We start from the raw sequence: 16,649 nt of genomic DNA, 5'->3' as shown, positions 1-16,649 counted from the left end.
GTCATGTAAGTTCTGTGGAGAACATTTAGTTGGATTAATCTGAATCTTTGTTGTTGTATAAGAGTTTCTATGAAGTTGGTAGGGTTGGAGCCCTCCATTCCCTCGGGATTTCCGATTAGGCGCATGTTGTTGTGTCTAGAGCTATCTGCAGCCCTCTCTTCTAGAAACCTGTTGCACTTCTCGAGTTCTTGAACTCTACTTTGTATGTCTTTGAGGGCCTCAGTTGACTCCTTCTGTGCTGCCTGTGTGGTGGACACTCGGCTGTAAGGTTGCGTAGGTCTTGGCGCATCAGCATCACGTCTGCTTTCACTTCCCCAATTTTAGTGTCTATAAAGGAGCGTAGATATGATATGATAAACTATGATTGTCCTTATCTTTCTCCTCAGGTGTAGTGGACCCTGGGCTGGGTTCTTTGACCTGTTGGTCCAGGTCTTTGGGCTTGCCCGCGGTGAATGACTCCATGATGGTATTTTTAGCTTTACCTTTGGTGTTCAGCATGATCACACCTGGTGAGCCGGGGCGTCCGCAGGGTGGAGCAATGCCTCCTGCTGCCTGGGGTGCGGTTGGAGGTCTGGTTTCTGAGCATGGGTACCAGTCGTCTGCCCCAGGGAGAGTTCCTGTGTGCACCAAAGGGTTGACACTGGGTAATCGTGGGGTCTGAGGTGGAAAGCGACTGGTGAGTAGGAGCAATTGTAGACTGGTGTTCCTCTGTACAGCGTGGTATCTTTCCCCCTTCGTGCTGGTGCCCCTCTTAGGGGTTAGGGATTGTGCGTGTGTTTGGGCTGGTCCCTGGGCTGTGTTGAGAAGTCCCGACTCCTCCAGCGACGTCCTGTGGCTCCTGTGCAGTGGAGGAGGTTGGGTGTCTGAGTTACCCTATTGGCCAGGGTTGGTGGACAGTTCTGAGCTCCACCAGGTGTCCTGGCATTTATGGTGGGGTGCTGCCCCTACAATCCTGGGGGGGCTTCCCCCTGTTTGCCTCTGCCAACCTGTTATGTCCTGGGGTTTATTGCAGGGTGCGATCCCTTCGATCCCAGGGGGGTGGGGGCCAGTTTGTCTCTGCTAACCTGGAGCACCTCCGGAGACGCCACTAGAGGCCGGGGTCAGGGCCCCCGTGAGTGTCCTGTCCTGCGCTATTCTCGTAGAGGCAGGGGCAGCCATGCCTCTGTGTGGATACGTGGCAGACCAGAGGCTGCGGCGGCCGGGTGCTGTTCTTACTTAGCGGTAAAGTTGTGTGCAAGGGCAGTCCTGCGGCTGGGGTCGAAGTTGACCTATGTTCCTGGGGTAAGTTTTCAGCGGGGAGGAGGTTGCCCACTGAGGGACCTGTGCCTTCTTGTTTGACACTGTGAGGGGGACCGTTTGTAGAGGCCAGGCTCACCGGGTTGAGGAATAGCCTGGCTTGTGTTCGGTGCCGAGGGCACCAACTGATCTTCATATGCTGTCTCCGGGATCTGCCGGCAGTTGTGTGTGCCTCGTGGAGGGGCCCTGGCAGCCAGGAGGCTGCTGTGTCCTCGTTGCGGCCTATGCGTGGAACGCCGCAGACCGATCGTTCCACCGAAAGGCATGTGCTGTGCTGCGACCGACGACTGAGGGGGATGTTGGAGCACCTCCCCGCTCGGTTTACTTGGGCTGCTCAGGGGCCCCCGCATCAGCCCGGGCCTCAGGCTGCTCCAGCCCAAATGTGACTCGCCACGGCTATGGGTGCGGGTCGCCGCCACTCTGAAGGACCCCAAAGGGTGGGGAGGAGATGCTGTCGGGGCGCAGGGGTCAGGAGCGGGAGGGCCGCCGGTATGACTCGCTCGAGTTTGTGGATGCTGTCAGGCTCTGCGCGTTGCCCCTCCTGCTCCCGGGGCTCAGATTGGAGTTGCAGCCGCCATCTTTGGTCCCTGGGGGGCGAGATCCGAGGGCCGCGTTTTCTGGATGCTGGCTCCGTTTATCACCCAAAATGACGTGCGGAGGTGCAGATTCGGTTGCTGCTTCCAGGCAAATAGTTATTTATGGTGTTAGATAGATCTGGCCATATTTGTGAGGATCAATAACAGGATCAGGGCAGGAGCGCCAGAGAGACACGTCTTCAGTGCATGGACCCAAGCCACGCCTCCCCACATTTGTATTATGTGATATAGAATTGAGTAGTTGTTTCCCACGTCAAATGCTTCCCAAATATAGACCAGGCTTTCAAAATAAGCTACCCCATTCCCAACCGCCCTAAATATCTTCCTCCTAATGTGAACCAAGCTTTCACAGTAGAGCATCAAATGTTTGGTTTTCTCCAGAGACCAATTAACACACAGTCTGAACCATCTGTGATTTTTATCCAGCCCCATCTGAATCTAAGATGGGAACAAGCTACGACCATCAAAAAATAATAAGGCAGTCCTGTCTTGTCAAATAAAAAGGGCCTTTACTAAAAAAAAAAAAAAAAAAACATTGCCAATCCTTACCACTAAGTTACAAAAAGAGTGTGGGGTAATGTTCACTAGAAAAGAAAGAAGTGTTCACAAAATGATAAGTCAGGATGGTACAGCGGGGTCTCCCTTCCCCACGTTTCAAGCATGGCACAAGGCGGAACTCCTGAGCACAGCATACTCCTGGGCCTCTCCAGCACGAGGCTCACAATTCCAGTTTCAACGATACCAGAACCTTCAGGGGCCAAGTCTCTTTCCTCAAATTCTCTTGCATTAGAAGGCCAGGTGGTTCAAAACGACAAACAAAAGTTCCTTCGGTGGGCTTGCACCTTGGGCGATGGCTCTCCGTCCCTAGGATCTCCCTCTGCCGGGTTCGGATCCTCCTTGCAAAGTGGACCTCCAACCGTCTGGTTCACTACGGCCTTTCACAACACAGCTCTTAACATTCAGGAGCCTAAATGTCTTTTTCAACAAACACCACTGTGGCCAACCCTCAACCGTGTTCACTCTCGTCGATACAATATTCCTGGGTGTATTATTCTTCCCCCCAACTCACAGGCATCCCTCAGCTGGGTTCACGTTTGCCAAATATACAATTTTACTCTGCTTTATCTCAAGGCGGGATTCACTCTCAGTAGCTTACCCCTTGGCATCTCTCTGTCGGGTTCACATAACCATTTTTAACACAGTTCATGAGTTTCCAACACAATACATGATTTGCTCATTTTCATCAGAGAGCTTGGTTCCCCTTCTCCTAACTTTCTTTCGGCATCCCTCTGTCAGGTTCACACTTGCCTCATTCCACAGTTCACAATCTTACCAGAAAGCGGGGTTCCCTTCCCCTAGCTTTCTCTCAGCAATGGGCCAGAGACTTTCGATTGTACAAAGGATTTGACGTAGCCCTTGTAGGACCACTCTGACATCTCACGCCACACTTTCCTAGGGGCTTCTGGACCTTGAAGTTTTCATACAAAATCAAACGGGCCAGCGAGAGAACTTCGAAGGAGCACTCCTACAGCACCTGACCACTCTGCAGTTGGCCCTTGCCTGGGCTTTCTCAAAAGTTCAAACACACACACAAGTTCTTTCTTCTCAAGTTCCTTGCGTTCATATAATGTTGCAACTCGCAACCTTGGGCTAAACACAGTTCGGTTTGCTATGTGTTTCCTCCGATTCACTGGCTGTGTTAAACCTGTTGGCTTCTCTTGCCTCTGGAGTCAAGGACGGTACCACGGTGCTATCAATGCAGGAGGCCCCCGTGCACCACTGACATCTGTTCCTGCACACACCAGCTGTAACTCCCGGTCTTATGATTTCCCTCTCGGAGGCTTTGCGGGTCTGAGTTGTAAAGGGCAACGGCAGTTCCCCTTTGTTGTCCCTCCAAGTCTCACCACCTTTCTCCTCCATTTGAACTGCTGGTTTGGTGTAGCTGTTGCCTCGTGCGTTCGGCCTTGCCCAAAATATGCTCTCGTGCTCTGCCTTTTATCCCTATGGGGAAGAGAAAGGGCCGTCGGGACACTGACACTTGCCTGACACTTGTGCTAGGACATGTCAGGTAAACGGCTCAGCTGTAAATCCATTGTTTGTCATGGTGTAAACGTATTCGGGTTGGAAAATGGGGGTGGGGGTAGAGTTTCTGACTATCCTATGGGGAAAGATGTTATACGGAATTATAGTCATTGTGCTAGGGGGGTTGGTAAACTCGGAAGGGTGAGATATGTAGGGGTTGTGAAGCGAACGGGAATGACAGGGATTCTTATAGTTAAATGAACAGGGGGGATTGTGGGAATTGTAGTGTTTTGTCAAAACAGACTAGGAGTTCAGATCACCTAACAAAAACACACACCCTGACTTGGACATCCCACTACTCCTAACGCCCCTCATCAAGCCTAAAACCAAATGCATAGTCCTCGGTGACTTTAACCTAGGATACAATGACCCCCTCGACTCAGAAGCATCTACATTTTATACAGCCATGTCAGAGATGAACTTCATACAACTGGTAGATAAACCCACCCACTCAAAAGGAAGAACCTTAGACTGGCTTCTCACTCTTAACTCTCGAGTCACCATTGACTCCATCCTCCCAATCAACTGGTCAGACCACTATGCAATCAACTTCACCATAGACAACATCAGTACCGAACACATCACCCCTAAAAAACCAGAAACATTTGAGACTAGAAATATCAAAAAGCTCTCTTCCGACAAACTCATTCCAGCCCTGAGTGCCTCCTTTGCCCATATGGTTCTAGGCACCAACAACCCCTCCTATCTAGCAGAACAATACCAACAATGCCTCACCCAAACCATCGACCTACTTGCACCCATCACCACTAAAACCCGTAGACCTGATAAACGCTCCTGCTTTTGGTTTAATGAAGAACTTATAGCCTTAAGACGCACAAAAAGATCACTTGAACACCTCCATAAGAAAAACAACACCCCAGAATCGGCATCAGCCTTCGCCGAAGCCAACAAAATTTACAAATCAGCAATAATCACTCAAAAAGCCAATGCCTTCAACCTCCGCATTGCTAACGCGTCCTCAGACAGCAAAGAACTCTTTACCATTCTTAGAGAGCTCGAAAACCCCTGTCAAATCTCAGCACCTTCAAACGCTAGCAAAGACTGGTGCACCACCATTCAAAACGCACTCTCATCCAAAATCCTCCTACTACAAAATAAAATCGATAGTAAAAAATACTCCCAGCTGACAAAACTCCTCCCACCATATCAACGACCACCTCAAACGCCACTACTGGTCCCCCATTCCAATTCTCACCAGTGACTAACAAAGAAGTCTTTGATACTATAACGAAACTCAAAGCCTCCAACTGCAAGGAAGACCAATTCCCATCCCATCTAGTGAAACTATGCGCCTCCACTCTCACACCTATCATCACTGAATTCATCAACGCCTCCTTCCTCACAAACACAGTCCCCACCAGTATCAAAAAAGCTTGGGTGACACCACTTCTAAAAAAACCTTCCCTGGACCCAACAATACCCACTAACTACCGACCTATCACAACGGTCCCATTTCTCCTAAAAATAATCGACAAAATAGCCTACTGCCAAATTCAGAACCACTTGGAACAACATCACCTACTAGGAGATCGCCAGTCAGGTTTCCGCCCCAACCATAGCACAGAGACAGCCCTCCTTGATCTGAAGATCCAAATGGATGCCACCACAGAAGCAGGTAAACTCTGCCTTCTGATGCTCTTGGACCTCTCAGCGGCCTTCGATCTGGTTGACCACGACAAACTCTGTAACACTCTAGCAAACAACTTCAACCTAGCTCAGAATGCTACCAACTGGATCAAATCCTTCTTGGCTGATAGGACTTCCAGAGTATCCATCGGCAAAGAATCAGCAGACCCAGTGTCTGTCCCTGCAGGTGTGCCGCAAGGCTCCTGCCTATCCCCCACTTTGTACAATGCATACACCAAGCTATTATTTGCAGCCTTGGATGCCCTGGGTGTCATCTATACTAATTTCGCCGATGACACCCAAATCCTCATTCCTCTCTCAGGCAACCATGAACAAGACTCCCTCCTGGTTAACCAAATATACTCACTCATCCAAAACTGGATGGCTAACAACAGCCTCTGTCTCAACGACGACAAAACCGAGCTCCTCATACTAGGCTCCTCCAGCAAAATCAACACCCTTGAGCCCGCCTTTAAATCATTCACCATCGATGGAACCATTATCCCTGTTCTTAAACAAGTCAAGACCCTCGGCGTGTACTTAGATGCCACACTATCCATGTCTAAACAAGTAAACACATTAGCCTCATCCACTTCCTACACCTCTAAACTCATCTCCCTCAGCCGTAAATTCCTCTCTACCAGCAACTGTGTTACTCTAGCCAGAGCACTCATACTGTCTAAGCTAGACTATTGTAATATCCTATTCTTTGGCACCTCCAAAGCCAACATAGCTAAACTTCAACTCATGCAAAACAAAGCCCTCAGAGCAGCTTTAGGCATCAAAAAATCTGAACATATATCCAACACCAGAAGAGACCACCACTGGCTCCCCATACAAGCCAGAATTCAATTTAAAACCCTGTGCATCACCCACAAATGCAGAGCTAACAAAGCGCCTAAATACCTCAACAACACAGTCATGATGAAGCCCCAGACCAGACTCCTCAGGTCCAACAAAAACGCATTCCTTGAAACCCCCAGATACAAAAGAGAGAAAGCAGGGGGCAGCAGCTTCAAAATACTGGCCCCCAGATATTGGAATGCGCTACCTACCTACATTATGAATGAAACCTCATTCCCCAAATTCAAAAGCCTTCTGAAGACTTGGCTCTTCAACAAGTTCTAACTGAACCAGTGCACTAACCCCCTCCAATCAATTATTTCACCTGACTACCTTGTATATTAGTGTATATTGTTGATTCCTACTATTGTATATTTTTGATTGTTATACCTGTACACCTCTATGCTCATTCTAAGATTGCATTATCCCATTGTCTGTAACTACGCCGTGATACCTCCGGGTCTGGGCGTATAACAAATGTAATAAAATAAAATAAAAATAAAATAAATAACCAGAGGGATGTGGAGGAGAATGACTGGGCGTATTTGAGTAGGAAACAGGAAAACATGGATTCTGGAAGATGTGCTTTCCGAGTGCAATGGGGTTGGGGCTCCTAGGGGATTTACCAGATGTGGAGGGGTTTTTAGATTTTGGTAATGGAGATATTTTGGGTGTAAGAGAGGTCGATCTGGAACAGTCTTTAATGGCCTGAGGTATTTCGTCTTCTGTCCCGGTGTAATACCCCATGTCACCTGGGGCATTCCCCCAAGCATAACCCCAGGCTCCCGTATCCAGGTGATCCTCCATCGCTCATCTACCCCCAGGGTTGGGATCTGAGAGTGTCAGCCCTTCCCATACCACCTGAATGAGGGATTCTCAAGGTCTGCTTGGGAGAATACCCTCAGGTTTCTTACACTAGGCATTTAATGATACCTTTGAAGCACATCTCTTCAACTATTTTTAGTTTATCCAAGTGTTTTACACCCCAGATGTCAGAGCTATAAAGCAACATCTGGCTCATTTTTGCTTTATACTCCTACAAAACAGATTCAAGGGAATATCCCCTATGTTCCCTTGCAAACCGCAATATGGCAACTAGTTATTGGCGAGTTTTGATCTGGACTTTGTCGAGCTGATATGACCAGGTCAATTTGCTATCGATGAATACCGCACGGTACCCATAAGTATTTACAATTTCAAGAGGAATATCCTCAAGCTGCCATCTTCAGCCCTTCAAATTACAATGTTTTTTGTAGGGTTGAATACCATGGTTTTAGCTTTGCTAGTATTAATTCTCAGCACATTATTTTTGGCAAAGGCAGTGAGTTTGTCCAGTTGACATTTTAGACCTTAAGCAGTACAGTCAAGTAAGACAAGATTGTCTGCATAGCTAAACCACTGTAGCTGATTGATACCTAACCTGGGTAGGTCAATTAGTTGATCATGAACAGTCAGCTCTTTTAATCTTTGCTTGGGGGCGGTTCTTTTCGTTGTTTAAAAAAACTTAGCATGCCTCCTGACACCAATTGCACTCCATAATCTGTGATGAGATTTCTGGATATCCCTTTTCTGTGAACAATCACTTTGAAGGTCTCAGACTGTGGAGCTGATGATATTAGAATGAAGTGTAGGTCCATCCACTACGTTAAAGTAGCACGAGTACCACCCCAGACCTATGAACTGGATCCATATTATCATGAAACCTAGGCCAACTTTCTTCCATGATTTGCAAGCAGAGGTGACATTGTGTAGTTGACTTTGGGGTGTTTTAAGACCCTTTTCGCTATTTCAAAATTCCTGACAAGGTTCAACAACATTGCCCATCTCATTGTCCATTGGTGGCCACCAATATGCTTCTCGTATTTGGCTTTTGGTCAGGGTACAAACAATATGTTCCTGGTGAGCTTTTTCTATGATTATGGATCTTACCATCGAGGGCAGAATTTCTTTGACCTCCTCAGAGCAGCAGTTTTTCTTTTTTGGACAATTCTGGAGCTGTATGTCTGAATGGTTGTAGGGCAGGTGATAACAATCATTTGTCAGGCAAGCTGCTGATCATAAAGCTTTTAATTTCCGTTAGCGTGGCATCGGTTCCCATTGCGGCTTGCCACGCATCTTTGCTGGTGGCTTTTGAGCCTTCTCCGCACATGTCGAAGACTGTGTCAACTTGACTCTTGTCTCGTTGGAAAGCACTTATGGATGCTTCTATCTTCAGAAGCTGGGAACTGCAATGGGCTTGCCTATTATTCCAGCTCACCACGTGCTGTGTGGGAAATGGGTATTCTTGTCACTTCGTAGCTAGTCTGGCTGGCTACGGGTGGATGATTTTGTGCATCCTGGATTAAGTAGATGCCCCAGCAGTTTGTGCTCTGGGAGTAGTTGGAACTTGCTTCCGCGCATACAGGTTCTGAAACTTTCAGTAGCCCATTGGCAGGCCAGATTTCTTTTTCGATTATAGATTCGTTGCGTTCAGTTTGAGAGTGAGCTTGGATGCAAATCCCACAACATGTTCAAAGTTCTGCTTCCATGATGTGAAGGTGGCTTCCAGACCACAGGCACCCGCATTCACTGGGATGCAGATATCCAGCTATAGATAAAATGGCTTCAAGAAAAGATAGTGTGCATGTGTTTACATCTTAGCAAAGCCTTTTTGCTGTGGGGTCTGCCATTCGAATTGTGTTCCTTTTTTGAGTTACATGCAGAGAGAGATTAAATCTTCTTAAATAATGCTCGACTTAACGTAATGTAATATTTGGCAAATTCCAAGCAGACATTGAGTTCTTACTTAGATGTGGGCACCCCATCTTTCTACGATAATGGCCATTGGGTTGAGCTTGAGTTTGTCCGACAATGGACATGACGGGTATTCATCTGACTCCAGGTGGAAGGTACATTTTTTCTTTCTAAGGGAAATGTCAGCTGTTTGCAGTTTCAGCAGTACTATTTCTAGGGCAGTGTGTTGGGTCACATCCGTCAGGCCATAAATCAGGATGTCATCTTTGAAATATAGAAAATGTTCAAAATCTTTGAGTAGGATAGCCATCACGCATTGGATAACTGATGCTGTTGACAACAGTCCTCAAGGCATCCTTGAATATCTGGAAGTGCTGAATGGTGTGATTTGATGTTTTGGGGGGGGATCTTGGAGTCCTTATTCAGGCTTCTGTGATGCTAGGTGCCTCTTGCCTAGCTTCATGAAAATGTTTTCATCTTGACGCATCATTACTAATTCAGAAATTCTTGCCAATTGATAGTTGTCAGTGACAAACTCTTGGTTGCAGCCCCCCACGTCAAAGCACAGGAAGAGCTGGTTCGATGACGTATTTTATGAGTACCACCAGGCTTAGCCATTCTGAGGCTTCTAAAGGTTCAGTTGTATGGCCATCTCATAACTTCTGCAGCAAATCTATCAATGCTGTTGAGAGGCTGCTGTCACTGGGCATACCTTGTGCTTCGCCAGACTGCTCCTGGACTCCTGGATGCATTTTCATTTTGTGGACCTGGCTTTTTCATGCTCAGATTTCCTGTGAAAGGTTGTGCTATTAGTTCTTCCTATCGGGTCTCTTTGAAGAAGAGAACCTGTTCTTCACTGCTGAGATGTAAATTAAGTTCAACTTGGCCTGGTCATGCCAACCTGGCACTGCTGCCTCTTGTTTTTCAAAGTATATCTTTGTCGCTGCAGTACTCTTTTCATTCTAGGTGGCAGTTGTTCTACCCAAAAAGTAATACATGGAATCCCCAAAGGCTGTCAATTTGATGTTCTCCTTCCGGACAGTTATGCATTCTTTGCCTACCATTTCCTTGCACGTTATAAGGGATAATACTATGCGGTGTGGTGAACCACGAGAAGGAGTCGGAATAAGTGGTGCCATGATTCAAGGGTGTTTATCCAAAATAAAAAGGAAACTCCTATCGAACGCTATCGCTATGACGGAACTTCCCTGCCTACTGAACTGTAAGTAAGTGTGCTTGCCCAAGTCCAAAACAAAATAGTCCTTAGTCCAAAACCCTAATGACTAACTGCCCCTACCACTTAGGAAGAACATTTAACAAAAAGTAGGAGGACAGAGCATGGCTTCTGTCATTGGCTTCTGCTTAGCCCAACATTTGATTCCCTTTTCCAAAAAGAAGGCTTAATATCCATCATGTTCTGTATTTCTTTATACAAAGTTCATCAGTTTCTTGCAGTACAGTCTTCAGCCTCTATGCAGGCTCTGTATGCTAACTTTAAGTCTTTATACAAATTCGATACAGTACCCTTTTCTTAGGAAAACATTCTTTAACACAATTCCACCATTTCTTACTTGGCGCTGGACAGTGTCATTGGGGGTCATTATGAGTCTGGCGGTTGCGGTGCTGGAAAAAACGGCACGGCTGCCGCCGGAGTCATTTATTTTCCGACACTCGGCAATGGGGACTCACCGGGGCATTACAGCCCCGACGGACCGGGTAATTCCCCATTGTCGGATGCTGGAAAAAATTACTTCCCATTCAAGTCCCATTGGACTCAATGGGAATGGGGAGTACGGATGCATCGGCACCATTCATGAATGGTACTAGTGCATCCGTCAAGGTCTGCGGCAGGTCAGAAGGAGTCGGACACACTGAGGACAAGCTTCAATACCTTTATTAAACTTATAAGTAAAGGGCCTAACTTTCCCTATCACTAAAGGGAATTCCCTGCCGATTTAAGGAAACTAAAGGTGCTCTTCAGTTGTCGGGCAGTCCAAAGCAAAAATGTCATCCATCCAAACTAACTCTATCTGACCATACCACTATTTTAAACTAACTTAAATGGGCCAAGAGAAAGTCTTCTCTTTGCCAGGTCTCTTTTTATTCCAATAAGCTTTTTATTTACTGTCTTTCTCTAGTAGACATAATTCTCAACATAATGTCCCTCGATGGTCTTTGAGCTCAATTCTTGTAGTTCTTCAATAATAGTCTTGGCTTTCATAGTTTCTTTGGTTCTATATTTACAAAAAATTTTCTTTAGGTACTTTCTCACACTCTGGTCATCACTCGTAGACTCTTTCCTGTCTCCACATTCAGGCTTTTCTGAAGGGGGATTTTCTTGACCCCCCTTTTAGGATTTCTTCATCATAACTTCTCCTTTGATCTTGTTCATTCAAGATTATTATATCCTGTTTCTCAGTACATATTCTAATTTTGAACTTGCTCCCGTCTTCAATTCTGAGGTTATACGGTCCCTTTCCTTCCTCCCAGGGAACTTGTTTCCAGTCTCTGCTTGTTTCCCCTCTGTTGCAAGCTTCTCACTTCTTTTCTTAACTGGTTTCTCTTTTGATATCTCGTTTTTAGGACTGGGACAAGTCTCTCTGCAAGTTATAATCTTCTTTCCTATTCAGGTTATTCATTACTGTCTTACAATTCCCATTACAAAGTGTTAATCTTATTTTTTATTCCTTAAGACTTTATTCCTTAAGACTGGGACATGTTTCTTCGGTTTCATAATGATACCCCGGTGGCCTCCACTTCTCCCTGTTTCCCTGGTGCCTTTTTCTCTGCCGTGGATGGTGGCGGGGCTTGCGTGTGCTTTCTCACTCCTCTTGCTCGACGGATTCTCGTTCCCTGTTCCTCGTCTGGTTAGGCGCTGGTGGTCAGACATTTTCCATGCATCCTGTACCAGCATTCTCTGTGTTGTTCTTTGGGCATCCTGCCCACCACGCTATGCTTGTAGTTACACCACCACTGGATAGCTCGTTCCTCTCTCCTTCCTCATAATGCCTTTCTCACATTGATACATGCTGGGCCTCCGGTGTCTCGTACTGGCGTTCACTGCCTTGTTGAAAGTTGGGGGCTCCGTGATTTGCCTTTGATCCACCAATACACGGCGTATTGATGTCAGGGGGTTCCCCTGCGCACCAGGTTCTCCCCTTTCTGTCCTACCCGTTCCAGATAAATATACATCTCTTATTAAAGAGACATCTTCCTTTTCTTTTACAAATGGATTTCTTTTTGCATTGACTTCAGCCAACAGTAAGGGTGCCGCTTTGTTAGTGTCAACAGGTAGTCCCATGTATGTGGCTATGGTAGATGGCCTAGGGAGTTCCTCACAGGAAATTGAGTCCTTGTCCCCAAAGGGGGAGTCTCTCCTGGTGAAGTCCCACTTGCCTTGACCCGTAAGGAGGGTTTTGCAGAGCGGGCTCACCTCCCTTGCCTCACGGGGGGCTCCACCTTGGGTGGAAGGGACAAATACATGCAATTCATCACAATACGTTATCAGAATCAAAAGGGGTGTGTCTTTCCTCTTTGACTGTGGACATCAGTTGAGCTTCGGCATTACCTGAAGCCAAAGACATGGAACAAATGTCACTGTTTGGTGGATTCAAAACAGAAGTAAGAACAGTCTTTCCAGATCTCCTAGTGAGGACCCACTTGCCCAGACCCATGGAGAGGTTTTTGGTGAGTGGGCTCACCACCCTAGCCTCAAAAGGGCTGGCTCCCTTCTGGAGGACCATGCCTGAGTACATGGTGGCTCTAGTTCTTTCCCACAGTATCAACGGCAAATCCTAAGGTCCAGCAAATGTACGTTGCCCTTCCACGACCAAGGAATTTTCTAACATGCATTATTTCTCTGAGCAGCATATCCTGAACCCCACCTATGGCTTCTAGGCACGTTTCAAATAATGTTAGCCTTTGTATCTGGAGAACGGAAGACTTGCTAGGAGCTGGACGAAAGAGCAGTGTCAGTGTCGCATCTTGCATTGCTCCACAGTCCATGTGCTCTTTAGGGTCTCTGACAGACTCTTCGCCAAATGGGGAGTCAAGGAGTGACACAAAATAGATGAGAGATAAGGGTGTGGAACGCTGGGATTTTAGCTATACATGTGTGCTGCAGGATTTAAACAGGGGTGTGCTAAAAGGCTATCGGGAAATGTTCAGAAACAGACCCTGCTGCTTCCTATAAACTCCAGGCTCTGCTTACAACTGTCCCTGCATGCGGCTCACACCACGTATGCACAGACTTCTGGAGCCTAGTTCCCAATCTCCCAGGGCATCGGGTGCACATGACGAGGGAGCAGAGAACTTTTATGGAGGAAGAAAGACTGCAAACTGGAGGAAGAAAGACTGCAAACTGGAGGAAGAAAGACTGCAAACTTAATCCGGTTATGCTGTTGTTCACGTCAGGCATCTCACACTATCTCCTGCCATATATCTATCTCTACATCCTAAGCATTGTCTTTGTGACTAGTAATGCATTTTTCTGCTTGCTTATGTTTATAACTGTGTGCCCACATGCTTTCCCACTGTCTGTCGGTCTCTTTCTGTTTATATCTTTTACTCATTGGAGAAACACATAGCCCATATCGCAGGTCTTGCAGAAGATCATAAAACCTGACCGCCCTTAAGGATCTAACCCGCACTCACCAACCACCCACAGAAGTTGCAGATGTTTTAAAAACCTGTCCACACTGAGTGTGCATGCCTATATTGTCATTCCCACTCTTAGGTTGCAGAAGATTGCAAAACCAGGCCACCCTGTTGGCAGAAGCCCACGCTGACAAAACTCTTATGGGTGTGGCGAGGGCTTCTTGATTGGACACAATCGGGGAAGTGACTTTCGATATTCATCCACATTTGGCAGTTCCAAAGCTCACCCTCTCGGGAGCTGTCGGCATCAGGAAGCACACATTTTTATTATTGCAACACATCATAGCATTTGTTCCTTCACCGCTTCAATTTCAAGCACCATCATTGATATAGAGGTGACTTTGACGGAGCATCAACGTATTGAATTGAAGCTCTGGAACAAAACGTTGTACTCTCAGAATTTGAAGATCAGCTCCATGTTCTGAGACCACTTAGTCAGCGAAAGGGGGTTGATTCAGTGATTACCATTACCCCTCATCTTGTTAAAAATCTGAAATGGTTCACCTGCTCTGTGCTCCAGTTTCTGTGTATCACCAAGCAGAGACCTTCTTTTCGATTTATGTCTAGAGTATGTATTAAAAAGACAATGCCTGTTTGAGATTTCACCAGCCACCTAGGCTATGGCCAAATATGTTCTAATGCCAGGCAACACCTCTTTTGTGATTTTATTTCAGTTTCCCACTGGTTTGAGCTCAGCTGCTACTGTTCGCGTGGGCAATGCTCTCGGTGCAGGTGACCCTGAACGCGCCAAGATGTCTTCAAACGTCTCATTGTTCTGCTCAGGTATGCTGCATGCTTGAGAATTACTGTGGTGGTATGTGCAATGCATCCATTTAGAAGTGCCTCTGCTCCAAGTAAATGAGGACATTCAGCAGAGTCTCGTTTTTCCTCATTTCTGCTGTCTGAATCCGCAACACTGACTGCAGAGATAAAATGCAGTGTTGGGGGTAAACTGTGGTGAGTCCTCTTTATATGTCTTCTCTTGCCAGAAGCTTGCCCCCACGCTATCGAGGGGTCTGCAAGGATGCAGAGAGGGTGGGGCAGAGAGAAAGCATGAATGGCAGATGAAGGGCCCCCTCCATAGGGGAAGGATGTTGACTGCAGCTCCCATGTGCAGAAAACTGCTGTCTCTCTACTCTATAACACAATAAATAAGGTGTTCACACTACATTGCAGAGTGAGTCTTTTATTGAAAATTATGCTATAGCGGGAGGGAAACCAGGACACCACAGTGGAGACTGGGATATAATGATTATCCCCATACCCAACAGAAAAGCTGATCCTGTACCCCTGCAACTACTGAACACCCAGATGACGTAACCTTCTCATCCAGAAGGAAGGAACTACTATGCAAGTATCCCAACCTCCTCCAGCATTCCTAAGCTGCCATGGAGAACCTTTTGTACCATGGAACAGATAGATACAACTATTTGATATACGCGTAGAAGCACTATATGGGTCAGAGTATGCAGAAGTCAGGAAGAAAGCAACAGGGCCGGCCTCATCTCTGGCAGTGTCCGGGGCTCTGCCACAGTGTCCGGGGCAGCCCCGTGCTCGTTTAGCAGCAGTGCCCTATTGTAATGAAAAGAGCCCCGCTCTCGTGCTGGAGTGCCTGGCGGTAGCACGGGAGCGGGATGAATTTAATTTCAATAGGGCACCTTCACCATGTCAGCTCGGGGGAGCCCTTGAAAGACTCCCCCGAGCTGGCCTGGCAGGTGGACTAATGAGGTGCCCTGGGGGCGACAGCCTGGGATCGTCATTGCCCAAGGCCGATGCTGGAAAGCAATGCTGTTGAACAATTTAGAAGTTTACAGTCATCACATTTTCTAGAGCTTACCAATGCATCCGTCTGCTGCAGCAGATGCCACACAATCGACATATTGACTCAAGCCAAACTGCGCAAAAGGGATTTGCTGATGCACAGAACATCATATTACACAGGACTATATTTTATATTTTACACCAGGTGGCAATCTAAGTCTAAGTCCAACAACTTTGCAGTTGTCCTAAGGGAAGTCCCTATTCCATGCCCTTTTGGTGCCACTGAGGAAGATAGAATAAAAGATATGTTGGTGACAATCTGCAGAGGGCTCAAAACCCAGGAGAAAATGATTCATGTGAATTGATGTGGGACACTTCTTGGTATTTCTCTATTTCATCCCCTGGAATATTTGGGCAGGGCCTTCAATTTACAGTTGCGGTTGGGAGTTGAGATCTTGAACGTCCCTGGTGCTTTAGTACTGAATCTTGGTGGGAGGGTAGGGGTGGTGAGCGAGCCTGCCGGATCATGGGAGGCACATCGGATAGCTTCTGGATCAACCCTTTCCCCTTGCTGCGAGCCGCCCTCACATAAAAGGATGGGCGACTTTTGTCAAATCACCACAACACTTGCTAGCATCAAGTACTAGTAGCATCTTCAGTGTATCCAGTGTTCTGCCCTCTTCCCTTATCTACTTGGGGTGTCTGTTGCCTGGATCAATAATCACATTTTGTGCTGGGTTTGTGCGTCTGGGGAGTAGTTGCAGAGATCCGGAAAACCCATCTTTCAATTCTCATATGCAATGATTGTTGTTTTTGCAGCTCCCTTTGGCATACCTGCAGACCAGAACAGCTTAGAGAGAAGGGTAGCACATCTTGCAAAACATTTTTGTGGAGTATATGGAATATTGGTTAATAATTTAATAGGTTTAGGTAGAGTGACCATCTCCGCTAATGAGATCCTACCCACCATTTCCAAGGGCACTTTTATGCAGAATACATTTCTAAGTTCATCAATTAATTTTGAGGCCTGAAAAG

The 16,649-nt window shown here is 46.7% G+C and overlaps 1 protein-coding gene across 1 annotated transcript in view; it reads left to right on the top strand.

Annotated features, from left to right (window-relative positions):
- LOC138488299 (multidrug and toxin extrusion protein 1-like) overlaps positions 1-16,649 on the top strand; it is a 638,882-nt gene that overhangs the window by 256,007 nt on the left and 366,226 nt on the right. Inside the window, exon 11 of the mRNA XM_069615181.1 lies at positions 14,528-14,636. Within this exon, the coding sequence (XP_069471282.1) occupies positions 14,528-14,636 (109 nt within the window). The remainder of the gene's footprint in view (positions 1-14,527; positions 14,637-16,649) is intronic.

Source organism: Ambystoma mexicanum, chromosome 9 (genome assembly GCF_040938575.1).
Source record: "Ambystoma mexicanum isolate Mex_15411 chromosome 9, UKY_AmexF1_1, whole genome shotgun sequence".
NCBI lineage: Eukaryota > Metazoa > Chordata > Amphibia > Caudata > Ambystomatidae > Ambystoma > Ambystoma mexicanum.
Note: the sequence above shows the minus strand (reverse complement) of the source record. Positions and strands in the feature narration are given on the sequence as shown.